Source organism: Anguilla rostrata, chromosome 9 (assembly GCF_018555375.3).
Source record: "Anguilla rostrata isolate EN2019 chromosome 9, ASM1855537v3, whole genome shotgun sequence".
NCBI classification, from domain to species: Eukaryota; Metazoa; Chordata; class Actinopteri; order Anguilliformes; family Anguillidae; genus Anguilla; species Anguilla rostrata.
The window spans coordinates 23673538-23699784 of NC_057941.1; the positions used below are offsets into that span (position 1 = coordinate 23673538).

The 26247-nt window shown below is 40.3% G+C and overlaps 2 protein-coding genes across 6 annotated transcripts in view; one reads left to right on the top strand and one right to left on the bottom strand.

Annotated features, from left to right (window-relative positions):
* The first annotated feature begins 404 nt into the window (after positions 1-404).
* On the top strand, positions 405-5770 carry LOC135263293 (hepatic and glial cell adhesion molecule). Of its 5 annotated transcripts, none has more exons than XM_064351129.1 (9): positions 405-750; positions 2529-2855; positions 3054-3317; positions 4264-4395; positions 4486-4510; positions 4604-4642; positions 4742-4777; positions 4895-4941; positions 5063-5200. In XM_064351129.1, exons 1-8 carry the CDS (start codon positions 606-608, stop codon positions 4908-4910), a joined length of 984 nt encoding a protein of 327 aa, XP_064207199.1. In that variant the 5' UTR covers positions 405-605; the 3' UTR covers positions 4911-4941; positions 5063-5200. The 5 variants fall into 5 exon arrangements, with proteins under 5 accessions (XP_064207199.1, XP_064207196.1, XP_064207194.1 ...); XM_064351124.1 differs by having other exon boundaries at positions 408-750; positions 4490-4510; positions 5063-5770; XM_064351127.1 differs by having other exon boundaries at positions 408-750; positions 4895-4929; positions 5063-5202.
* Positions 5771-7060: 1290 nt separating this feature from the next.
* The window catches only part of dlg2 (discs, large homolog 2 (Drosophila)), a 221853-nt gene continuing 202666 nt past the window's right edge, over positions 7061-26247 (bottom strand). Inside the window, 10 exon segments of the mRNA XM_064351137.1 lie at positions 7061-8973; positions 9408-9499; positions 9679-9788; positions 11046-11218; positions 13711-13757; positions 13759-13810; positions 15336-15386; positions 18546-18645; positions 21608-21683; positions 22626-22802. Of these exon segments, the coding sequence (XP_064207207.1) occupies positions 8867-8973; positions 9408-9499; positions 9679-9788; positions 11046-11218; positions 13711-13757; positions 13759-13810; positions 15336-15386; positions 18546-18645; positions 21608-21683; positions 22626-22802 (985 nt within the window). The 3' untranslated portion in view covers positions 7061-8866.

Below are 26247 nucleotides of genomic sequence, written 5' to 3' on the forward strand. Positions count from 1 at the left end.
ACTGGCTGAATCTACGATTGTTTTCTTTCTTAACTGTAGATATTGCATTAATGGTAGATGCAGCCTACTACTAGATCGGTAATCGCTTCCACGCAAAAAACAAACAAAAAAAAAAAAACATTGTAAACCCGACACTACACATCGTTCACAATTAACTGGAACTGTTGCATATGTCTCGCAGCAGTTGGAAAAAGCTTTGTCTTTAAAATGTAGCTATACATTGGCTACACTGCGCAGAACTTCCTACGCGTGCGGTGGGTGCCCCCACCCCCCGCAAGCTCAGGTGGTGTATAAGAACCCCCCATCACTTTAAACCAAAAGCGATTTCTGCAGAAGTCAGTTGTGGTTAGGTCAGAATACTGTTCACTATGTGAACTGTGTTCTTGGCTAGAAATAGCTGTACAAAATAAGTATTGTACCTTACTGAACCCTCATGTGGTACCAGATCGCAGATCGGGTACTGGATTTAGTTGCCTTTAGTAGATTTAGTAGAGTTCAGTAGCCTCTTTGTGGCTTTGTGCGTTTAGAATTTTAATGTCTTCAGTTAAGCAGTGGAGATAGTTTTGGAACTGGTAAGTGGACCACTAACCTCTCAGCAGACCCCTATGGGAAATGGAATGGGGCTTAGCCAGCTGGTGCGGAGGGACCGCTATTTCCCGATAGAGAAAGCGCTTAGGGGTCTCTCCCATCCCGTAGGCCTACTGCTACAACTGCTTCTCTGTCTACTCTTTTCGGGAAAGACGAACACAGGTAAGTGTAGTACTAAAAACTTGGTAACTATATAGAACTATGATCAACTTGGATATATATATCCACCACGTTTTTGTCATCCAAGACACTTGTATAATGTCGTGTGTGTGTATAAATGCAATAGTATTGGGACGGTTTTTGCTCTGTACTCACATTGGATTTGAAATCAAACAATAAATATTAGGTTAAAGTGCAGACTGCCAGCTTTAATGTGATGGTATTTACATCCATATCGGGTGATCTATGTAGGAATGATAGCACTTTTTATACAGTTCCTCTATTTTAGGTAATTGGGCAAGTTAATATAATCTTAAAGTTGTCATATTTAGTACAAATACAAATTTGCATTTGATGACTGTCTAAAGTTTGCAACCCATTGACATCACCAGACACTGGGTAGCTTCCCTGGTGATGCTTTGCCAGGCCTGTACTGCAGCCGTCTTCATTTCTTGTTTGTTTCTGGGGAGTTTTCTTTTGCTTTCAGTGAACACACTTCAGCAAGTGAAACACATGTTCGATCAAATTCAGGACAGGTGATTGACTTTGTCAGTCAAGAACTTTAAACTGTTTGGCCCTGAAAAACTTGGTTGGTTTAGCAGTATGTTTGGGGTCATTTTCCTGCTGTAAGGTAAAGCGCCATCCGATGAGTTTTGAGGCATTTGTTTGAATCAGATTGGATCTGATGTTTCTGTGCACTTTAGAATTCATCCTGCTGCAGCCGTACATGCCCAAGCCATAACACTGTCTCCACCATGTTTCATAGATGAGGTGTAGTATTCTCTTCATGGTAGTCTTTGTCACATCTATGCCTACGTGCTAGAGAGTGTTTTTGATCTGTTTTTTTTTTCACAATTGAAAGAATTCTTGGACATCCATTACAGCGGTCTTCCGTGTTCTAGCAGCTCGTTTGCTATTGCTGAGCTGACAAGTGCATTTTTGCTTCCTAACAATGTATCAAAGGAAGCTATGTCTTTTTGATTTGTTTGATTTTCAGCCTCACAATGACCTGCTTTACTGGCATTGACACTTATTTGGCTCTCGTGTTGAGAGACAACAGCAATAGACTCCAAATGCAAATTCCACACCCAGAATCAAATTCTAGCTTTAGATAGTTAGCCTTATTTAGCTTCATTGTGCATGAACTAATGATGAAAAGACACAGCTTCATGTACTATATGGATCACCCAATATGGATGTAAATACCCTCAAATTACAGCTGTCAGCCAGAACTTTGACCTCATTCATGGTTTTATTTCATGTGTTGAGGGTTTTTACGTTATCCATATACGATAAACGGTGTCGGAAATACAGTCGTTTTTATACATAGTTCCCCAATTTTAGGGGAAAAGTTAGAGTTTAGAGGAAAAACAACTAAAACGGCCACTTAGTATATCTTTTTGGACTGCACTTCATATGTACATGTGTATATATAACAACCCTACAAAAACATGTTGCAGTGAATATAATTTCTAAAATATTTTAATTGAATGTTGAAAGTAGTGTCTTAGGTATCAGCATAGAAGAATATATGGTTCTTGAGACTAAGACCAAATGAATTGCCAGGTTTTAGGATGTGTATAGACCAATCTCTTGCCTAACCTTGGCCTACCAACAGGTATTTTCTGAAACTTCAAGTCAATATTATTGACAAAGCTACATTTTGTGTGTATTAAAATTTTTCCTGCTGAATAAAAATGAACATTTTCCCCCTCATGTTTTCAGTTTAATTGTCTTTATCAAATACTTTTTAAAGTCTGTTTGCTCTCTCTCTCCTGCAGCCTGCAGTACAGCAGTGCAAGAGGCATATTTTTCTCCGAAGTTGGGCAGGCATGTGGTGCTTTGCGTGGACTATCCTCCTATAGATGAAGCTAGCCCAGTGACTGAGGTGGAGTGGAAGAATTGTGGAAAGTCGAGTGTTATTGTGAAACATAAACAAAACAAGTCTGAGATTTTTGGGCAATATAAACAAAGGACTCAATATTATCATGAAAATAACACCTTGATTTTGGAAAGCAGTTCAGAAGAGGATGAAGGTATTTATGAAGTAACCCTGCTTTTCCAGAATAATTCAGTGTGGACCAGGGCATTACGTCTGTCTTTAATAAGTAAGTACAGAAGCTTTTGTTCTTAAGCACAGGAATTCAGTTAATTTAAATAATTCAGAATTAACGAAATAATCAATATTTTGTAATGAAGTCCATGGTGAAAATGGCTAATATGGGATTCTAGTTGATCCACAGAAGTGACATTTTTTAAATGCTCCAACAGCAGCTTTCTTTGCTTAGAGATATTGTTTTCCGTAGTGCCTCCTCCTCATCCCATTATCAAAGTGGACATGAACGACTCCCACGCGACACTGGAGTTGAGGTGTGAAGTGGAGAATGGAACCAATCTGTCCTATCACTGGCTGAAAAGTGGCCAGCTCCTCCCTCAAGATGAGAGGCATTTCCTGGTAGAGAGGAACTCCACCCTGCAGGTCAACAACCTGACCAGGGCTGACTGCGTGAACTACACCTGTGTGGCAGCCAATAGCCTGGGCAGCAGCGAGGGACACATTCAGCTCAATGGTAAGATGTGTGGGGCTGGCATTGCAACAATCCAAGACGCAGGTAGCGTGTTGTGTATACAGCTAATAACGGAGGTTGTGATGGCCTGCCCTTGTGCTAGTGTTTAAAAATTGCAATTTGTGTTGTAAGCTGCAACATAACTAACTTGTTATTTACAGTCGTAATGAAGAAAAATCACACTCTTTTCTCAGAGTGACTGGCACGTTTTAGGGTCACTGAAAAACATGCGCCAAGAGAAAGACAAAGCAGATTACTGATATACCTGAAGTTCCAATGGTGGAACAAACTTCCCGTGGTAGTCAGAATAGCAGAAATGTTGTCCATCTTAAGACGCAGACTGAAGACCCACCTATTCAAAGTGCATCTTGATTTTTCTCCAGACACCACACCAGAACACTCCTACCTTTTCTCCTAGTTCAAGTTACAATATTTTTTTCTTATATCAACTGTGACGTGCCATTCAAGCTGAAGGGAGCCAGATTACAGATTTTGGTTTTTCAGAATATAAATATATGCTTTCAAACATTAGCTGGCTTACTTGTGACCTGCATAATCGGATGAGGTAATCTTTCAGTTAATTGCATTTTATATTTCCTGTAAAATGAGTGCAATAATTTTGTGGCACGTGCTTCGGGTGCTCACATATTCTGTGTCCCCTCAGTTATTTTAGCTGCCTAGGGCTTCTTCTGGATGTGATCTGTTTGTATTTCGGATTTTTAGTGCTCTAGTGACAATACATATATACTCACTGCTTTGGCTCTGTCACTAGCCTGATCTGGCACCATTACTGATAAATTGGTCGAAAACACTCATGTTCTCCTTTATTGTAAGTTGCTCTGGACAAGAGGATCTGCTCAGTGAATATAATGCACTTGCTCACTGGGTTGTTATTTCTCCAGGATAAAGACCGACTGCCGTTGACACATTGTTCGATGTGTACTTTCAGGAAGTGTTAACGAGATGTGCTCAGTGAGAGCTGCCCCTGCCCTGAAATTGAACAGCATTCTGTCCATCGCCACTGCGGCCTTCTGTGCCTTTGGCATGTGTGTCGTGATCCTCTGTTTCAGACGACGTCAGGGTAGGAGAACACTGTACTCTTAATGAATCAAAAAATTACATTTGCTTTTCTTTAGTAATATATGTAATCATGTTCTTGTGTGTTTGCAAGGCAGAAATACGGCAGTGGCTAAAAGGTAAGCATTCGGTCTTTCTCATAGTCTTTGTTCTTCATACTGACGTACTTCAGCGCAAAGTTTTCAACAAAATGGTTTCCTTCCTTTGAGCAGGCCACAACAGCCACGAGCAGCCAGCCAACCGCAGGCGAGGTAAATTGGCACATTTTCGGTGTTGTTAAAATCCGATTTATCTTCTCTTTATTAAGACTGATTTTCTTTAATACTTGTGCATCTGTGCCTCTTCCATAGGTCGGCGAAGAATAACAAACGAGGCCGAAGCGACAGGTGAACAAAGATGATCCTTTGCAACCTGTGGGGAAAAAAAGAGTTAAAAGTGCAGTTAAATTAATTCGGCCCCCACCCTGTTTCTAAAGCTGAACTGACCCTGTTTTTCTTTCTCAGAGTTTCACGTGTATGATGAAATTGGTGAAGAACAGGTAACCTGCTATGTGAGCCTTTGTTTGTACAACTGCATGTCAGCCTTACAGCCACCATCACTAAAAATGGGTCTGCAGGGCATCATGGGTTGGTGCACCATCAGTGACCATTGGCTTCTCTGGTTGCCTTTAGATATCGCCTGCAGCCCAGGAGGTAGTGCAGCTGATGTGTGTCTACACAGACTTCATACCAACCTGCCCCAATGCAGGATCTAGACAGAGGCCAGTGGAGATTGAAGATTTTGGCTATTCCACAATCCCCTCAGTGGAGCCGTAGTCACCCCATTGGACTGTGGCCATGTTTGAGCTGCTTGGAGCTGCCTCCAGTAGGAGAAATGGGAGCAATCTGATGTTTTGACATTAAGGAAATAAATAAGATACCTGTGAGGTGTTTGCTTGATATACACCAAGAACAGTCTAAATTCACGCTGAATTTATGAAAAATACCAGGTGTGAAACAGAAATATTTTAATAACAAAGAATTAGCCATTTAATGTAGATCAGTTTCTCAATTTGAGTCTTTGTGTTGGTATATTGTATCTTGCTGATTGTGTTTTGAGCCTGGATCGGCCGCTGGTCAGTTTTGCTGGCTGCATGTTATAACAATAAATGCATGACGGCTGCTGGGTGGTTGGCTCATCCTGTATCGAACGTGGACTGTGCCAGTGCCAGCTGTGACCGGCAGCCTCTCCCCGCCCTGACTTGCAATCAGGTCAAGCACATGCATTCCCCAGGGATGGGAGGGTTCAGTGTCATCGCGCGTTGGTGATCCCCACTTGTCAATCGGGTGCCCACACATTCCTGTTGACTTACAGATGAAGAGCCTGCCTCCCACTCATGTCTGTGCGAACCCGACTCGCGATGAGAAGGGGCGGCTGGCTTCACATGCTGTGGAGGCGAGCACATGTTTGTGTGCGCCTTCCCAAATCCACAAAGGGCTTTGGGATGCGCATTGTAGCATGAGCATGACTGGACATTCCACATTGGGGAGAAGGGGGGGGGGGGGGCAAGCAGGTAAAATATGCACGGCAAGTTACAGCCTGTAGCATTTTTACATATACAATTTACGTTATGTGAAAAAAAAAAACAATACATTTGAATTAGTTCTTTATGCAAGACTTAATTAGTGTTTTTTGCACACAGGAGATCCTGAGAGACAAAATGAAATTCACACATGCAAATGCATGAAGCATTCAGCACATTGAAACTCCCATACATGGATGCTGAAATAATAATGACACAAAGCATAAGGGTCACTGCCCCTTTTACGTGAAGGTTCAGAGATGCTTGTGTATGTGTATGACACCATTGTACAAGGCTTTCTCAATGGTACCAAAGGTGTAAAAACCACTGTGGGCTAGGAGAGCAAGGCTGCGAAAAATGGCTTTTTCTTAGGACTTGCTCTGTGGTCCAGGTGCTAGAATGTTAAAGCCACACGGAACCCCACCATGATGTGGACTTGTATTGTGAAACTGTATTTGGTAAAGATGACTGATCATGAATTTAATTTCAGAGAAGGCTACGATGGTTGTACACAGTAGAACGGCAACAAACACACACAACAAAAAATGCTGCATATTCATACCTTTTAATACATTTTAAAATTTAAAAAAAAGGGTTAAGAAAAAACAGAAAAACAGCCCGCGGGCCCAAAATATTTTTTCCCTTTTTCCTTGACCCACTTCAATAATAGTAATATAAGATTAAAATACAAATATTATGCATGCTTTTTTCAATTTGCCCGATAAGATTACAGCTGGCATAGGCCCCCTTTTTGGGTTTTTTTGGTTTTAGTTCACACGGGCGTAGTGTGCCAAACGAAAGGCCAGCTAGGCACCAAAGACAACATAAACGCAGATTTACTGGAAACTATATCAATATCGCTCATGGATATTGACAGTCATTGATATGTGGGTGGAGGAAGGGGTAAAACAGACAATGAATCAAAAACATTTTTTTTCTCAGAATCAATAATTGATTTATTGAACGTATGCTTCAGGTAAAAAGAATATTCAGCAATATTTGCTTAAATAATCATTTAGCCTCAACTTATAATTCTCCCTGGATGAAAAAGTGACAAGGTCTTTACTTTAAAATGGCCTTTTAAATGCTATGGCTGCTTTTTTGGGAATTCAGACCAAACTGTACAGTTCCGAGTTTCCCCTCTCAACCCATTTTCTCTACAAATGCCCGATGGGTTCTACCAACAAGTCCTATTTCAGTTAGTAAACAGTAGATGTAATGAGGTTACAAAGATGCCAGAGGCAGAAAGTAGCAAAAACCTTTGTCAGAATTTCCTCTCTCTCTTTTAAGGCAAGTGGTGACCAATACGTCAGAGGAGCCAATCCAGACAGACAGATGAAATTAGTGAATGTATAGCAAACACAAAATATGCCACTCCACCACCACCTGAAGGTAGTTTACTTTGGTGGATGAAGTCTGACTTTCAGGCCATCCCGTTTCTGACACCGGTGGGCTGACATCCACTCCTGGTGGCAAGAGTTCACAAATAAAGGAAGAAGATACACAGTCTCTTTCTATACAGAGTAATAAATAAATAACAATACATGAATGAGATGTGTACACAACCTCAACATTGATTGGTCAAATATTAACTGTACATTATAAATCATAGGGAACCATATAAGTGGCTTTCTATACAATGAGACATTCAATAGCTTGCAGTACCATGTGGTCGCAAGCACAATCTTCCTCCATTTTTACTCCCAAGCAGAGTCTCAGTAGCAATGTCGTAGGCCATAAATGGGCTTATTGCAAACGTTATTGACACATGAAATTTGGACCCTCAGGCCTACGAATCTTGCCTTATATGGGAAAAACCACCTCAAAAAATGTTTGCAGCATCAGGAAAGCGGCCGAATGGGGAAACATCCCTGGTTCATGCAAACTTTAGAGGGGGAAATACTTTGCTTGGAACTCAGATCTGGGTAAACGTGTTGGTCACCACAGTGCACCACAAAACTGTAAATTCCCCAACCCAACAAGGGACATAATCCATACATATTCACTTACTTTCTTACAAAATCTCCATCAATACTAAATCTACCACAACACACTATGTTACACAAGTAAAACTCATTTTTTTAAATTTATTGTTTTTTACAAAGTTATATCTTCGTTATAAATATGTTCTGTGCTGTTGTGCCCTCTATCAATATAAATAGCAAAATATAGTGTCAAATTTCCTATTCCTAGTTGTATCCCTTTGTTCTCTCTAAATTAAAGTATCTCTTATTCATATTTTTAAAGGAAGAATTCACTAGAAAACATGAACAATTGCAAACTATAAATTGTCCATAAACAAAAATTCAAACAAAATGAATAGAAAAAAATAATAAATTAGGAAAACAATAATAAACTGAAAGTAAACCACATTACAGAAAGTATCCAAGGGTCTAGAGAGTGCATAGATACGAAACTCACTACTTATTACAACCACTAATGTGAAATGAGGTTTTGAGGACACTGAGTGCTATTCATCAGTTGGAAAGCAAAAGAAGCCGTTATTTTCTGTCTTCTGTGTGTTGTTGATGATGTTCTGAGTTCCAGGGCCATTTGGTCGTCTTCCTTGTCCTTCCACTTGTTATTTTTGTCTGAGGATACACATCTGACATGGACTTTTGTTTCTTTCACCTTCTCTTAAAAAAAAAATTAAAAAAAACAACAACAAATAAAACAAAATAATAATAAATACATGAACAAACAAGTCCATTCTTTTTTGAGGCCAAAATATTTTGAACACTTGGTGGTGTACATTCAGGAACATTCATTTTGAAAGTGAAGAAAACGATAATGCAACAAAAAAGTTCATGGTAATCATTGGAATTATTAATAATAACCATTTCCATAATAATTTATTGTATTATACAAATTATTCCTATTATTTGCAGTCTCAGATCCCTGGCCTGGGTTGCCTTTATAATTTCTCCTTCGAAGGAATCCAGATGTAAGGTCCAGACTGTTCCTCTATCACCAGCTTACAGTGATTATAAACGTCCTCTAATGTGTCTCCTTGCACCAGAGCTAGAAGAGAGAGGAGTTAGGTTAGTAAATTCCTCACAAAATGACTGCATGAAACACCTGTTGAGAAGCCTGCCACTTTTTTATACAGGCACAATCCCTTTAAAACCTCGCATGTGCATATCAGAACTATGGAACTATTACTGATCAGCAACAGGTCTTGGTTTGGTTAATAAGACCAATTTACCCGGAAACTCCTATAACAGAACTCATGAATATTTGATGTGTTCTGGTGTCCTGTGGTGTGCGGACCGGGGCAGAAGCGGCTGCTCTTCGGGTGGGCTTTTTGCCGTTCTCGTTTTGAGAACCGAGCCGCGAGCGGATGTTAATTGGCACCGTGGATGGAATCTAATCACTGTAGCGCTCTTCTACCCGGCCCCAGGCCCCAGGTGGCGGCAGGTTTTTACTTAAGCCCCACAGAATGGAGGCGTGTTTACCTGTGAAGAACTCCCCAAACTCCTGCTCCAGCTTCATTGCCCGGTCGTACGTCTTCTTTGCCTGCTCCTCTGTTAGCCGCTTGTTCATCTCCCTACGGAGGGAACAGATTTACAAGTCAGGCTCAGAGGAACCAGTGTGATTAATGTTCCGACTGAAAAGCCGCAATAGAACGCTCCACTATTGATCAGGTGCAACAAAGGAATGTGGAAATCAGGCCTGCCGTAAAGGGCACTGTGCATTTCTACTGACACTGCATTACGCCCCACTTACATTAAGGACTCGACAGATCTGGGCTTTATGAAGATGGCAATAGGGTAGAGTTGTGCTACTTGTAACCGTTTAATGGCATTTCCTGACACGTCCAATATGCAGTGTTTGCCCTGGAGGAGGAAATAAGAGAGACAAAGAGGTACAGAGAGGGTTCAATCATCAAACATCTCATCAGTTTTCTTTTACCTTCTCATATATGCTTATTTTCATCCCTCCACCTCTTGCTCAACTTTGCATAATATGAAGACTGCCAAAGGTCACCTGGGGTCGCTAGTTACAGTCAGTGGGCTTACATGATGCTTGAAAAAGTCGATTTATTGTATTAGTCCGGCTAAAACTGGACTTTTAAAAATCATGTACACATTGTAGTCCGACTGAAATCATACTAATTCAAATTTTTCAAAGTCGAACTAACATACCTAGATATTGCGGTTGGGGGTCGATTTACTACGGCATGTATACGCTTCAATAGACCAAAAATCGGCCTAGGCGTTCTGCGCATGTTCCGTAATTTAACTACTGTGGACAAGCGGAATCGATAACGTTTCAGAAAATATATAACTTTAAAAGATTTAATTCAATCTTCTACTGGGACTGTTGCCATTTATTGAGGGAGTGACAGAAAATTTTGGTACTGCTGACTATAATCGAATGTTTTTCACATTTACTGTTCGATTGAGCAAGTACCATTCAAACTACATTTTTATGGGTTAGTGCTGTCCGATTGTGCTAACTACTTCACATTAACCTTGTACGGCGATCAATAAAGACTAACAGCACAGTAGCAGTTAATTATTGTCACTTCTATCACCACTGTAATGAACCAAATTAAAAAAGCGAGAAACGACCTTTTCTGTGAGAAATGCATCGTCGAGCTCACGCGCATACACTGTTGGCGACAGTCTAAAGCTCCGTTTTGCCCTCCCTACTATCATGGTGAAAAACACACATTATTGGACAGACGAGGGGACCAACTTCATGTTATCGTAACTAAAGGAGTTAAATATCCTAAAATACATGGATGGAAGAAAAACATGGAATGGCAAACTATTCAAAAAAGTTGCGACAAAATTGGAGGAAGCAGGATTTATAAGAAGCCTTCATCAGACACATCTCCGGTCAATAAATCAATTCTTTCCGAGTCATGTATATTGGGACAACAACAACAATAATCCAATTAAATCTCATCTTCGGCCAAATCGAGCTATTAATATAGATCGATTTCAATTGTGCATGTAAACGCACTGAGTGAGTTACAGTGCACCACTGTAAATTAACTTTTTAGATTAATTTTTAACTCAGTTAATTTCATGAGGGCTACTGCAGCCCTTGAGAGAACTGAGGTCCTGGTATAGAGGTTTCCTTACTCGCTCGGCCACATATTTGACAGACTGGACGCTGGTCCCGTACAGGTTGTCATTGTACTGGCCGGCCTCGATGAATTTGTGCTCTTGGATGTCCTTCTCCATCTGCTCCCTGGAGGTGACAAAGTGATAGTCCCGCCCGTCCACCTCATACTCCCGCTTTGGCCTCGTGGTGTCTTCACACGGGACAAAGAAGATCATGGAGAGAATTCACACCAAAGCCCCAAAGACTAAATGAACAAAATGCATGATTGATTGAATGAATCAAGCTTCTAACATCGGAATGGATTTACAAGCTTATTACTCATTAATAATTCAGCTCATTGTTCTTCTGAGCTTCTGATGTAAAATTTCACAAAACCATCACATCTTTCCATTAAGTGATCCAAAGAGTTCAATTAAGTCTTCAATGAGAGAGTCACTGATGTGCCAAAGACCAGCAACTCTGCAGGCAACATGTTACCGTGGATATGAACTACGGCTGTCAAAAGTGCCATGAAATTGAGTTCGAATATTAGCTTTTGTAATTAGTTAGCGTTCGAATATATTCGAATATCATTTGCCTATAATTCACAAAAATAAGCTTATTGTCTTATTGACGCTCCCTTTAAACTGGCCTGCGTGTTATTTCCACAAGCGGGCAGTAGAATAGAGGATATCAGTGAACTTTCATACTAGGTTACTACATCTGGGGCCTCCTTTATAAAACGTATTTTAGATTAACTGTGTGGCGCCTACGTAGAAAATCACGTCAAAGTAGTGATTTATAAAATTTCAACATGACTCGATTTGACCGTATGCACGCTAGTTCATTTTATAAATGAGCCCCCTACAGTTTCTATAGCCTAACGCGCAAATGAATAAAGCACTTTCTCGTGGATGTAATTTGCCACAACTCGGCATTTATTAATCGCAATAATAGGGAAATGATTATTTATAGGAAATCCCTGTTTATTTCTTTTGCTCTGCGAAGCTTCCACGTAACTCTTTTCTTGTCCTTGACCTCGCCATTTATGGCCAAGAAACCGAAAATTCCAGAACAGGGTTTCTACTACCAGCTAGTGGGACCAACTCCTCCGATGCTGCTCTGATGCCATTTTCACCGTTCGTTTTCACTTTTTTAATGTGACAGAGGAAGTAACGCTAGCACAGGAAATGAACTTTGCGTGGTCGGGTGATGATTGGCCGCATGAAATTAAAGCCTGTATATTTATGTTAATTACAAAACGCGGAATCAAAAACGCGGGATCCAAAACTAATATTCGAATGCTCAAATTTAGGTTCAAACTTAAAAAAAGAAAAGATTTTCGAATAGTTTTCGAACTTTGAATATTTTTTGACAGCCCTAGTATGAACAGAGTTTTCCACACATACAGCAGCCTTCCTCTTTAGATCAGTTAAATCAAGGAAACTGTGTCATGTCAAAGAAATGACTGTTTCCTAAGGGTAGTACTAGATATATCAGCAGCAGCAAGTATACTGCAAGCCTTGCTTTACACCGGAACAAACAAGTCTACATAGTAACAGGTGTTCACAAACAACCACAGTGTTCAGTTTATGACACTACTTGCTTTATAGCAATGGCTACTTCACTTACTCACCCATGCGCCCTGAACAGTTAGCCGCTTCAAAAGGTATTCAAAATGAATAAAAAGAAATGTGAATTAAAACAAACAAAACAAGATGTTCAAAAAGAAAATGTCCACAACACCATGAAGAAAACTGGTGATGTATTAAAATATGTAGATCATAATTCAAATGTGTCAGTTCTGCATTTAATAAATTGAGCTGGACGAAGTACTGATTTAGACATCTATTCTGAACACACTGTCAAGTATTTCAGCAACTGTACACATTTTAAATGACAATGCTTCATTACTGCTCACCAGAATGAACAAGACTCTTATGGGAAAAAAATCAATTTACTGAAAGTACAAAAAAGGAAAATAAAAGAGAAAAAAAGTAAAAGAAAGAAAAAATGACCAACAGAACAACATACGTAACATGAAATTAAGACGCAAATACTATACCTACTGCATGCACTGCTTACAACATATTTCTGAAGAAAATGTTTCAATGAACAGAACTGAGGCATTTATGATAAAAATGATCAACGGTAGATGTCCTGTATGTGGGAAGGTGGTTACACCTCAGGGTCACTACTCAAACTGGTTGAGAGTCTAACCCTGCCACACCTAGATAGTACAAACACCCCTGTTTCTTTTAACACAACATGTAAATGCAACAAAGAGGTCCCCCATTATGTCAGCACCATCACCTTCTCCTAATATTCAGCCCACAACACAACAGAACAACTATGGCTGAAATGAGGAGGTTCAACTTATACAGGAACATCTTTGGACCACGAGCACAACCTACATCAGACCTTTTCATCAACTATGTCATTCCACGTGGTCTGAAAATCCAGCAGCACTGCATCCTGAGAAGCACCATTTGTACAGGTTTACAAGGAGAAGACGATGACCCCTCAGAAGAACAGCTATTTATTGGGGTATTCAAGCTCAGACTTGACACAGTTTTGGATATCCTTTAGTTTGTAGGTCACTGGTGAGCCTAGGTAGACTGAAAGGCCTATTTTTTTGTCATTACGTATTCTTAAGTTTTTATTCTTATAGCATCAGATGTACTGATAGTGCTGCATACTTACGTGGCACGCATGATCCAAATTTGTCCGGGAACTCCGATATTAAATCAGTTGATTCTGTCCTTCATGGGTCCAAGGATGATGACTGGTCTGGCGTAGGTAACTACTCAGGAAACACAAAGCCACAAATGTCAAACACAACAAATGTCTTAATTATGAACCCACAAACCATGTAAGCTGTGCTGATTAAAAGCATGAAGCCTTTTTTTTTTAAACCGTAAAACTATCATCTGACATATTACATGGAAAAGAAATGTCCATTAGTGAATATATGTGTCAATGAACGCCATTTAATGTCAAATTAAAGGCAAGATGACAGAAACCAAAACCCCAGGTAATGTGTTAGGAAGGCCATACATGGGGCTCTTGGGTGCCCCATCTTGTTAAGGCACAGTTCTAAGTGTATGGATGACCCAAAGGTCTGCTTTCAAATCTGGACCATGCCAGTGTCAACTGCAGCAGTAGCTATACAGGATTATGCACAATTGGCTAAAGCATTGCCCATGAATGGGAAGGTTTCAGTCAGACTAGGAGGACAGCTTGATGGTTTTTTTCTTTAAATAGAACAGCATAGCGAGTGACCACATCTCGCTTTCACACTGCGGTTGTGTGCTCTACTTATTGTGCAGTAAAAAAAGTGATGTGGCAGCCCCCTTTTAATCGCAATGAAACAAACACGTTCACCTACACAAACATTTTGTCCTGTCTAACGATATGCTTGCCCTACATCTTGGCCCTTTTCACAAGCTAGACCAAAACCTTACCTCCTCTAAATCTCACACAGTACTAGGGTCCGTCACAATATTTCATGAAATATAATACAGCAGAAAAATTACAAAAAGATAAAAGAACGTGAACACATGCATGATTGCAATCAAATACCTCTCTGCACTTACAAAGGAAATAAACTTGAATATGTTAAATATACTCTTGAGTGCAAAAAAACATTAAAATGTCAAGATTGCACTGTGTATGGTATTTCATTACAATGTTCAACAGAGGCTTAGATTTTTTAGATTTATATACATGCTGTCTCTTCATGGACTGCAAAAATAACCTCAAAATAAAAAATAAACATGTTTCAGTACAACTGGTGTGCAAAAAATAAAAACAGCAATTTATAACAGCATTAAGTTCCATGTCATTGCACTGACAGCCAATCAATACAAACTGGAAGTCACTTGTCAACCCAGAAATACTTGTAAACAGATTGTGATGCGCATCTGATTTGGCTCACTGGGCCAGGCCTTATGGTGATGTGGCATACTGGACTGTGTTACGTATCATTCATATCTAATCAATATCACTTCAGATAATGCCATTTTTATGGCAGCACTACATTAACTCCCATGTGATACAAGTACACTGTGTAACACGATTACAGGGGAGTAGTTATTATTACCCTTGAGTATGATACTTTAGCCACTGTGTAAATCGATATGGTGATGTAATAAAATGATAATAATGCAATCTATGCTAGTTAGGCGGCCCTGACAAGAACACCTGTAAAGCAAATAACCAATGGCACAACAGTATGGGCAGGCAGCCATGTGATTGGATACAGAACCCTTGATTAATGCATAACCTAATGCATTAATCAAGAAAAAAAGAAAAAGAGAAGCACTTACTCTCTTGGCGGATGACTGGCTCATAGGATAGGATTAAATCCTCTTGGCTCCCTGGTGACAGAGAAAGATGGTCATTTCCGACGGGTTGTTTGAATATAGCGGGGGATGGGGGAGTGCCAAGGAGATGGGTCATGCAAAACATTCCGATGTGACATGTACTGTGCAACTGTGCTTACGTGAAGACAAGGATCCAGAAAGTAGAACGCAGGGCCCAACACTGTAATGAGATATGATGGATGTCCTAATAGGCTTTGAGTAATGTAAGCAACACTGCTTTGAAGACGCTGGTCTGTTTGATCAACATTTCTCCATAGCTTCGTCTTGCTACAAATGGTCAATTTCATTTTCTATACGAACAGTTTGGCACGTTTTGGCCAATCTATGTTTGTGAAGAAGACAAAATCACTGGAATTTAAGTTAAGGACATATGTTCACTGAATCCAGCCAGTGTCTCGTCTTCCATGTGGATGCAGGAGACCACAGGATTATTCTAATTCTGGACCACATCCTTCTGAAAGGCAGCTCTTATTGTTCCGAACACCACACTTATTACACCTCGAATCCCAATGTCTTCCTTTTTGAGAGGCAAGGGGGGGGGGGAACAGAAACCTACGATGTGCACCAGGGAGAATTTCCAAAAATCAATTTCATCTGGGTACATTCATCAATATAAAAGCCTTGGGAAATTCTGCAGTCACGCCTCTTCCCACCCACTCCAACACACCTTGTGGTGCTGCTCACTGAGCATGTGCAGATAGGGGAGGCTGAGAGGTACTGCAGTGCTTCCTGACGCCTCTCTTGATTGCTGCGTAATGAAGGTGAGTTTGCTCAGGGGCCTACAGAGTGCATGGGTGGGGGGAAGGCATCTCTGCTCAGACCGATCCATCCCTCTCTTGGCAGAGGTGCAGAGCAGCTGTTCCAAAAGCAATCGCCCCAGCCCCTCCCACCCACTTTGATGGATGGCTTTGAGGCTGAGTGCAGACGGTGCATACATCATTCAGCCCCCCTGATGACCCTCGGAGGCCCCACCCCCTGCATTATCCCTCTGTGGGATACTGGATATGGATATTGGGGGGGTATTATGCTGAACAAGGATTAAAGCTGTCCACTGATTTGTGGAGAAGCTTGCTTAGCCTGTAAAGATATTATCAGTTTATTATGCCTAGAAAATGAACACTACGTGCTAAGCAGTTGAATAGGCACGGTAGGGCGAGAGAAGGGTAACAACACCTGTGTTTTTGTGTTTGGAATCCACACTTAAATAATGTCATAATGACACCGTACTTTTGTTGGAGCAAGGCCGAATGCACCAAAGGCACAATGAACACAACAAAACCACAAATATTTCAGAAATAAGGAACAGTTTTGGAGATCATACCAGCATACTGGTGCATCATTCACATTCAGCAAAATAATTCACATTGAAAAAACCTATTTTTCAACAACTTAAGGTAACAATGATAAAAATAATTAGCTGTAATCCATGTTTCAATCTGTCCAAATGCTGAGATAAAAAATTCACTTATTATATTATGATATAGTTACATTTTTTGTCCATATATAACTTCTACAGCCACATCACTGCATTTATTGTGAGATTTGAGGAAACCACAGCAGCATACACAGGCACCCATGAAATGTTTAAAACTGCAGTCCCCTATTTTACTTTTAGCTAATGACTGTAACCTGACAATTTCTAGCTGTGTATAACCTCAACAGAATTCTTTTAGCACCACTAACAACCTTTTCTACATATCATGGCATTTCATGTAATGCTTTATAGTGTATAGGCACAGTGTATGCAGGAATTGCCACAGAACAATGATTGATGCCAACGCGGGCCAGTGTATTGCTCTGTTAGCAGGTTTACAGTTCTGCATTGATCCAGTGAGAAAAATATGTGGATGCATGCAATGTTCTCCTCGTTGTTATTCCAAGCTTTGAAACAAACAATAGATGACTTCAATAGCAATATGACACCAGCATCAGGGGAAGAACGGGGTTGCAGATCAAGCGTGGACATTTTCCACACTCTTCTTTAAAAGGGACGGCTGCATGCGGATGGAACAGAGACACACAGAGAAGGAACCTTGTCAGCTCGTTACATATTTGATGAAGAACAAAAAAAGGATTCAGCATTCCAGAGGCACTGCCAGTGAGCTGTCCTAGGTATGGCCGATTCAAATGGAGGCCAGGGCAACACTCGTAGGACTGTCACATGACAGGACCGAGAGAGACATGGACTGGCCGTTCTCTAAATAAGGCCAATGTTAATCAAACGTGTGCCCGTTCTGCGTCATGCAATATTATTATTTTGTCTCTTTTAAAATGAAAATAAAACAAAACACATGAGCGTAAACCAGGGACAAGGAAAAAACAAACTGGGGACATTCACGACCTGGTGAGGGGGTTAAGGTTCAAACATACAGCTATTCCCTCAGTGCATGCTGACAGGTTCTCAGAAAGAGCTTGTTAAAGACAAAAATAAATAAATAAACAAAAATAAAACATTAACAAACAAAAAGTAAAATCATATCGATAAATAGAATGTTACAGACGAGACCATTCCTGCCCAACTTACTCAGTGTCTTTGTCCCATACCCGTCGTCACCTATCCCTGGGATGTCCTACTCAGCGGTCCCCAGAGAGCGGAGAGGGAGAGAGGGGGGAATAACCGCAGAAGAGGAAGGAAGAGGTCAGTGGAGTTAGGAGGGAACGCGTCCCGGCCCACGGGTGGGCCCATCTGGAGTCAGGTCCGATTCTACCCCTGCTCGCCACTCGCACGACCAGACACTGAGCAGAACCAGCCCCTCTCTCACTCTTCGCCACTTTAATAAAATTTTAATATTCAAACCTCAGCATCAGTTGCCATTTTTATGACACTCTGCTTGGTTTAGTTCTTGGTAAAAAATTAAAAAAATAAATTAAAAGAAAACCTTACTGGGGTTTAATTGGCCAAATCTGAGAGAGGCGGCTGGTCTCTGAAAAAGTGTTAGTCTGCGAGTCGCAAGCAGACTTTGAATAGGCCTTCATTTCCCCATCATTCCAGAAGGACCCAGAAACAGCCAGAGACGGAGCAGTCACAGGCTCCGAAGAAGGGCCCTAACCCGGCACGCACGCACGTGTACCTGCACCTGTGTGTGGCCTGCTACCTGGAGCCTAAACGTGTGCGTGTGTGTGTGTGTGTGCATCCCCTGGAGGTCTACTTACGTTCAGAGTCACTGCCCTCTGCCTCACCCGGCTCCTTGTTCTTGTAGAATGGGAATTTTCGTGAAAAGATGAAGTTCTTTTTACGCTTGTCATTGAATGACTGTGAAGGAGAAAGGGCATGGGGCAAACAGGGATGTCTAATTGTTGTCACAATCATGCTGACAAAACAACTAGTGGCAAAGGTGGGAGGAACAGCAGTGACTGCGCATTGGTGAGCATGGAGCACGCTGCAGACCATAGTGGCTCTTTTACAGCAAAGTCAGGCTCTGGCCAGTTCTCACACAGACCTAATGTCACTGCATCTGTATTTTCAGGGGTGTTTTAACTACGGAAAATTCTACTTCCAAATATGGGTAAATTTACAACTGTGCCGCAGACTTCTGCATAACTGACCAACTGTCAGTTTTCGCTCAAAATGAAGGCAATTAGCTTCAGTGTCAAAACACTGACTGGAAGTAGGTGAAACAGTAGGAGTCGTGACTGATTGTTATTACAGCGCTTTAGCTAATATTATGGTTCAGAGACCTACCAAGAGACTGCTGTCACAGCTGCTCGTGCCACAGTTGCACCTGAAGCATTCAGGAACATTTGTTAAAATGGTTAAACGTTCAGAATAAAATTACAGACATGAGATGTGAAAACGTCTGCAAAAACAACACACTTGACGCCATGCAGAAAAGAAAACATCAAGAGCCATGCTATGCATGGATGAAGAATGAAAATGTGCCAATAGAAATGCATTTCTCAAACCCAGTTAGCGACCATGCAGATTCCAGGAACACAGAATGGGATCCGGTGAGATGTATTTAATGCAATTTTGAGAAACTAAAATAGTGCTGTTGTAATGATCTGTCGGAAGGGTGGGGTGAACGCATTTATGTCTCTCAAAAAATAATCTAAAAACAAATCTGGATGTGTAAGGCAAAACAATTAGTTTAATAAAATAACGTTTATTTGTTAAAAATAAAAATGGTATTACTTTAGGTAAGTTAGAAAGTTACTGAAAATGACTACCATTTCAGGATCTTGATCAACAGTAGATACATCATATTCTTTTGTCATTTGATGAATGTTCTGAGTTAAAATGTTTATGCTGCAGTGCAAGTGATAACAGCAGGCCTACAATATCCATCACACTAGTTACCAATAGTCAGCTAGTCTCTTGAAAAATTTTGCATTTAACATCATCCATTTCAGTCCATTCAAAACTTTTATTTTGCTGATTTGTATTTATTAATTTGAACATTAAAATACATAAAATATTTTATAATATAACACATTAAATATAATTGAAGATCATCCAATTAAGTAGAATTATTCTGCATCTCTAGGCAAAATATTGGCTGATAATCAGATATTACATATGTGTACATATTTTATTTATTGGACATAAAAAAGTTGTTTTCACACTGTTACACAGTTAGTGACACTGTAGCCCACCGTGAATAAACTGTGAAGAGAAAGCTACACGTTTATTCTGCAAGGCGACAAACTGAAACCAGAGATGCCTTTGTGCATTAGCTTACCATAAAAACAATATATGTCAGTCATGACAATTAAATAAGCAGGCATCGAAACACGATCAGTTATGCACGTCGCTGGTTTAAGCTTAAGCTGACGAAAGACCTTTAATTAAAACTCGCCTCTTAAGCTTCTTCCTGTCCCCAAAGACACGCCAATGTCCTTTAGATACAAACCTGACTAAGAGCCACCGTGCTATACTGTCACCAAATCAAAACCGAGCCCACACTCCACTAAACCTCTCTCTCTCTCACACCTTCTAGAAGTGGGCTGTCAAGTTGCCATGGATACAAAAGGACTTCACATCCCTGCGTATGTTCATTTGAATTGTGGCTTTGTTTAGAAAATAATACTCATGAGAAGGGTCTTACTGTAGGCTAGACTAATCTATGAAAATGTAGCCTACTGTTGCTCTATTTTAGAATAAACTGTGCAATGAGACACATGAAATGATTAATAGTGTGGACCTTTGGCATTCTGACAAATACAAATATTTTAACTCTTTAAGGTGTAAGATTGGAAATATGTGATTAGAATGTTCTCAACTGAACATTTAATGCTGATGTAAAAATCACTACTGGTGATTGAAAGCACTTCAGTTCCAAAACACCGATCTAGAAATTTGAAACAGACATTCCAAACAACTTGCTCTTCACATGGTTAATAGAATAACAAAGGAAATGTAAATACATGGAAGTAGAACTAGCCTTCATAGTTTTGACGAACAATCGGATTAACTTGTATGTTGTGCAGGGACACAATGGCTGCAGATGAACTGTGTTAAACCCCTACTCTCACGGCCAATGCTACAGTAGCCTAAATCTGCAGTGTATTGCTGGTCTATTGCTGCACGCATGATTGAAATGAAAATCTCTTAGCATAGATAATTACACAGTAAGGTAATTGCAGACCTATCAGGGAACTGGGCTGGCAGTCACTAGGCAGGCTGAGCTAGATCCTGCCAATCAAGACCATTACAAAAGCTAGCCATTTTTGCTGTACCTACTGTATAGGTCTAACTACAATATTAAGCCACAGCTGCAGTACAAAACAAAAGTACGAAAAATAATTTCAGCTCTGTCCATTCAAATGATGGTTATGTTTTAGCCAAACTAACACTATTTCAAGATCTACAGTTCAATAATTAAATTTACCATAACCTACTAACTCAGTAGGAGCAATTCCGCTAGTCAGAATTGATAGCGATTCATTCTATTTCTAGTAATTCTGTATGACGATGCATGCAACTAAGCATACAATATGGCTAATTTTCTCATATCAAGGATGTAGCCAAGGGCACACATTTAAAAAGTCACAGCTATAAAACTAATTTTAAATTACATTAATTTGTTCACAGGGCAGGTTTCCTTTCAATTACCTATATTTTCAACCCCAGCAGTGAAGATACTGCAGTGTAGCATATTTCGCTAATGAACTATAAAATGCTATGAGGAGTACTGTGCTAGTACAGAAACCTCCTTATTCAGGAATTAGTTGCATTGTTTATGAGCCACTTTTGTTTTTCAGTAATGTCGACTTACCCCTTTAGAATCAATTGTTCCTGGTTTGGCATTAAACTTCACTGTTTTTAGTCTTGCCCGTTCTTTCCTCTCCACCCTGGGAAAACAAACAGACTAACGTTAAGAGATTATTCGATCATACAAATAATGAAATGTAAATTAATGTAAAACATTCATTATTTATCGACACTCCCCACCTCCATTTTTAATTTCTGTGGCATTCACTTGGTCACATTTTAATTAACACATCAGAAACGTTATCCAGGGCAGAAAAACTACAGAAGCAGAAGCCTAATTAATGCTTATAGTGACATTGAAACATAAATGATTCATCATTCTCTGATGTCAGACTAACTTAATAAGCACAAAAAGTGGCTTTATATGTTTATGCATATGTTCTCATCTGCAATCAATTATTTATGAGGAATTATAAAAAGAAACACACTCGGCATCATATGATAATGACTAAGACTAGGTGCTCAATCCTTTAAAAAGTACAAAATGAATAAGGTTCAGGGCAGTACTTCCACTGAGAATTTTATTGGTCAAATATTCATGGCCAGCACTATGGAGGATGGCTGAAGTCCTAAATATTTTAGCTTTAAACATGCTTGGTTTGTCAGACAAGCTAATGGCAGAATGTGAACATAAAGAAAAGTACATAAGTCACACTTTAAGAAAATGATTAAACATTTACATAAATTTTTAATTATGAAAAAACAAGAAACATACCAAAAAAAATATAAAGATTGGGAACTACATATCCCAGGCCCTGCATAATTTCAAACATTGTCAAACACAACCGAACACAATGCTTTTGTGGTGAAAATCTATTCTCCGCTTTTGGCAAGGGGGTGTAATGCAGGGATGTACTGCGACTGATCATTTGCAGTCAGTAATGTGTTCACAGACCATCTAAAGGTCATTGTGAGGTGTTACAAAAACATGTCAGCCAAGCATACACTAATGCCACGATGGGTGTGACTCATTTGCCCGGGCAAGTCGGACACCCGTCGCTGCGGCAACACTGCCGGCATACCTCCTCTTGCTGGGGATGACGCCCATCTCCTCGCTGTCCCCATCGGGGGTGACCCTCCTGGCCTGCCACCACTCATCATCGGAGGCGTTGGTGACGTGGAGGATGTCCCCGTACCTGAAGCTGAGGCCCTGGCTGGGCAGGCCGCTGTCCTTGGCCTTCTCGTAGTCAAACAGGGCCCTGCAAGCGCCAATGCAGAGACAGCAAGTCAGCCTCTCTCAGCCCCCTCCGTCCCTCCAAAATACCTGCGCTCCGTTGCCATGGCAGTCCGATGACGCCAGGGACACAAGGGTAAAGTATCTGGTCACTGGGACCACAGGAGAAACACAGAGTGGACAGACAGATGTTGACTGAATGTAGGAAGCTTTCCAAAACACAAAGATGATTCCTGTAAAATGGTGAACCTCACCTGCCACTGACTAATGTTCACAGCTTCCCCGTCCAGTGATACTCGCAAAATCACACTTGTTTCACTGAACACTTACAATCTTTGAAGAAATAACTGTCATGGTCGCAAGAACAAATAGAACCAGTGTTAAAAGGTTTAGGAAGATACTGCTTTAATAAAATTTCCAGTATTAGTGCAGAGCTAGAGCATTGCATTAATCATTCTGACAAAACGAGATTTTCAACAGAAAACACATTTACGATGACACACCTTCAAATTCAAGTCATCATATTAGATAGTAGATAAAAACACCTTCTAGATATACATATTAGATATACATAATCAATAGATCTTATAAGTGATGAGAATACATCCTGTTCCTGCAAATCACACCCAAAAGTCATACTGTAGCAACATTAGAATGCCTGTTAAAATCAGACCTCCCCAACCCTGTTCCTGGTGATCTGCCATCCTATACATTTTCACTCCAACCCAAACAAAGAACACCTCATTCAACAGCTAGGGATCTCGTTGAGATTCTAATTAGAAGAATCAGGTGTGCCAAATTAGGATTGAAAGGAAAACCAAGGACAGTAGATCTCCAGAAACAGGGTTGGGCAGCCCTGCTGTAAATAAATGTATCAATGTGGTCAGACTGACTGATAGCATATCTCAATCTTAATCTCACCCCCTTGAGATGAGTGTGCCATACATCATGACTGAGATAATAAACCCTGCTCCGGCCACGATGAAAAAATGATATAGAGTTTCCATCATCACAGTCAGTAGCATGTACCCTTGAGGTAAATCAAAATGCTGTCTAAAAGGACAGGAACTATTTATGACTCACATAATAGTGCACCAGCAGGTTCTTGAATAATCCAGTTAAATTATGAAATGAAAGCTTTTCCCTTGACATCACTGGGCCCAGTTCTTGCAAAGGAAAAATGTTACTTCCTGTGCTGTTCTCATGTAGGCTAAATGAAAGTTTAAAAGGGGATATTAAAGTTTAAGGAGAATATATTTAGAGCTAGAAATCTGTAGAGTCCATATGGATGAGTGAAAGTGGATACTCCAAAGAGATGAGTGGCTGAACACCCTGCCAGGAAAGGCAGCTGAACCAGCCTGGATGTCAGGCGGAATCTTCTAGACTCATCAACTCATCACGTCTGTGTTGTTGCAGCAGTCACACTGTGCGTCATGAACGATCCTTTACCTCCTTCCTGCACTGCTGAAATGTCACAGACCTGTCTGCTCAAAATCTGCCATATTTAAAGATTTGCCAATTTACATAAACAAAAAAAATGACTGAAAATCTGTAAATTTGCCCTGGCTAGTGTACAGGGTCATTCTTAGTATATACTTGGGTGGAGAAGCCAAGTTGCAATGGCAAGAAATGGCATTAGAGGCCAAGTAGAGGCAGTGGTCTTTAAAGGTCCAGTGGAAAACTAGCCAAATGGCTAATCTGATCATTTCAACTACAACACCTACAGAAATAATGCCTAGATTAACTGGCCAAAAAAAAAAATCTCCTTGTCCACCTGAAACAAGTGTTCTGGTTCAGATCGTTGTTGCTGCAAGGAATCATTAAACTGTGTGGCATGTTGTCGGAAGTTGGGTTACCACCCTTGTTACTAGTATGAAGTTTTGATATCTATAAAAGGCACAAATGACATCCTTTGGAAATAACAATGAAAATAATAATCACAAGATCACTAGTATCATAATACTATTAATTATACTTCTACTAATAATAATAAATGTACAGGACTCAAATTTGTCACTTTCAAATGGCAATCAGCCTACACTTAAGCTTTGCTTTTTTAAGTCGCAGAGCTTAGAGACATAAAATGTACTGCAGGAGCACTCACAATTGACCTCACTTTCAGCTCAGCTTTTGGGTCTCCAAGGTAACAGAATGCAAGTTGTCATTGTCTACTTTCCAGGCTTGGATGAAGGCCACTTTCATATGCCAAACTCCACACAACGGATTCAGCGACAGATAACTTGAGGACAAAAGATTGGGGAAACCAAATAACGATGCTTACGAAGTTTAACAATCAAATATAGTGAAATAATTTTGTCTTCCTTACTTAAATGGAATATGAAGAGGAGTCTGGTGGGTGAATAATTTTGAGAAAGTAAAAAAAAAAAAGTTGCACAGTTCAGAGGGAAGCACCAGATATCATGAAATACACAAGACAAATGCCAGAAGTTGTCATATTTTATTGAAATAAAGGCAAGAAATAAGACAATAGCTCAGGAGGTAAGAGCGGTTGTCTGGCAGTCGGAGGGTTGCCGGTTCGATTCCCACCCTGGGCGTGTCGAAGTGTCCCTGAGCAAGACACCTAACCCCTAACTGCTCTGGTGATTGAGAGGCATCAATTGTAAAGCGCTTTGGATAAAAGCGCTATATAAATGCAGTCCATTTACCATTTACAAAAGATTAAATTACTTGCTCTTTTTGCCCCATCTCCATTTTTTTTTTAAATCGCTTTTTTTTAAACCACATTTTAACATACGATGGTTTTCTACATATGCCCTAAGGCTGGCTAAAACCAAAATCCTTCAATGTCACTGTCTCAAACCTTGAAGACTATCAGCCACTAGCAACTAAAACCATGGGCTTTCAGTGCTACTTACTGTATGATAAGTTGTGTGGTTACTAGGCAGGGCAGGACGGCAAGCCTTCAAAAGTTACTAGCTAGAATCAAGATACTTAAAGGTTATTAGCCAATGACCTTTCTCCCTGATGTCACCACCACCATCATGACCACATCGAGTTTCCTGTCACACACAGGCTGTACGGAGGCGCTTGAGAAAGACAGGTATGTAGGAGGGAGATGAAAGGGCGGAACTGAGAGGCAGATTTCAGCTGCAAAAGCAATAGCAAGGACAGGTGTACAGTATATCTCTGTTCTGCACTCCCACTCTTTCTCCATGACTGACCACAGCTCTCAAGGTGGTAATTAGCATCGCTGCTACATGTCTGCTGGTTTGGGAGAAAAGTATCATGTGGTATCATACCATTGTGGGCAAAGGGCTGATTTCAAACGGTCTACTTACTGTTTAAAGTTTTTCAGTTTAATTTTAGAAAATGCATTTAAATATATCCTGCTGCTGTGGCATGTGACATTTGGAATACAGCCTTCTTAAATATCAGGTCTCATTCTTAGCCATGTGCAAGCTGAAAAACAAATGCTTTAGTGAAAGTGTGGTGTGAGAGTCTTTCATTAA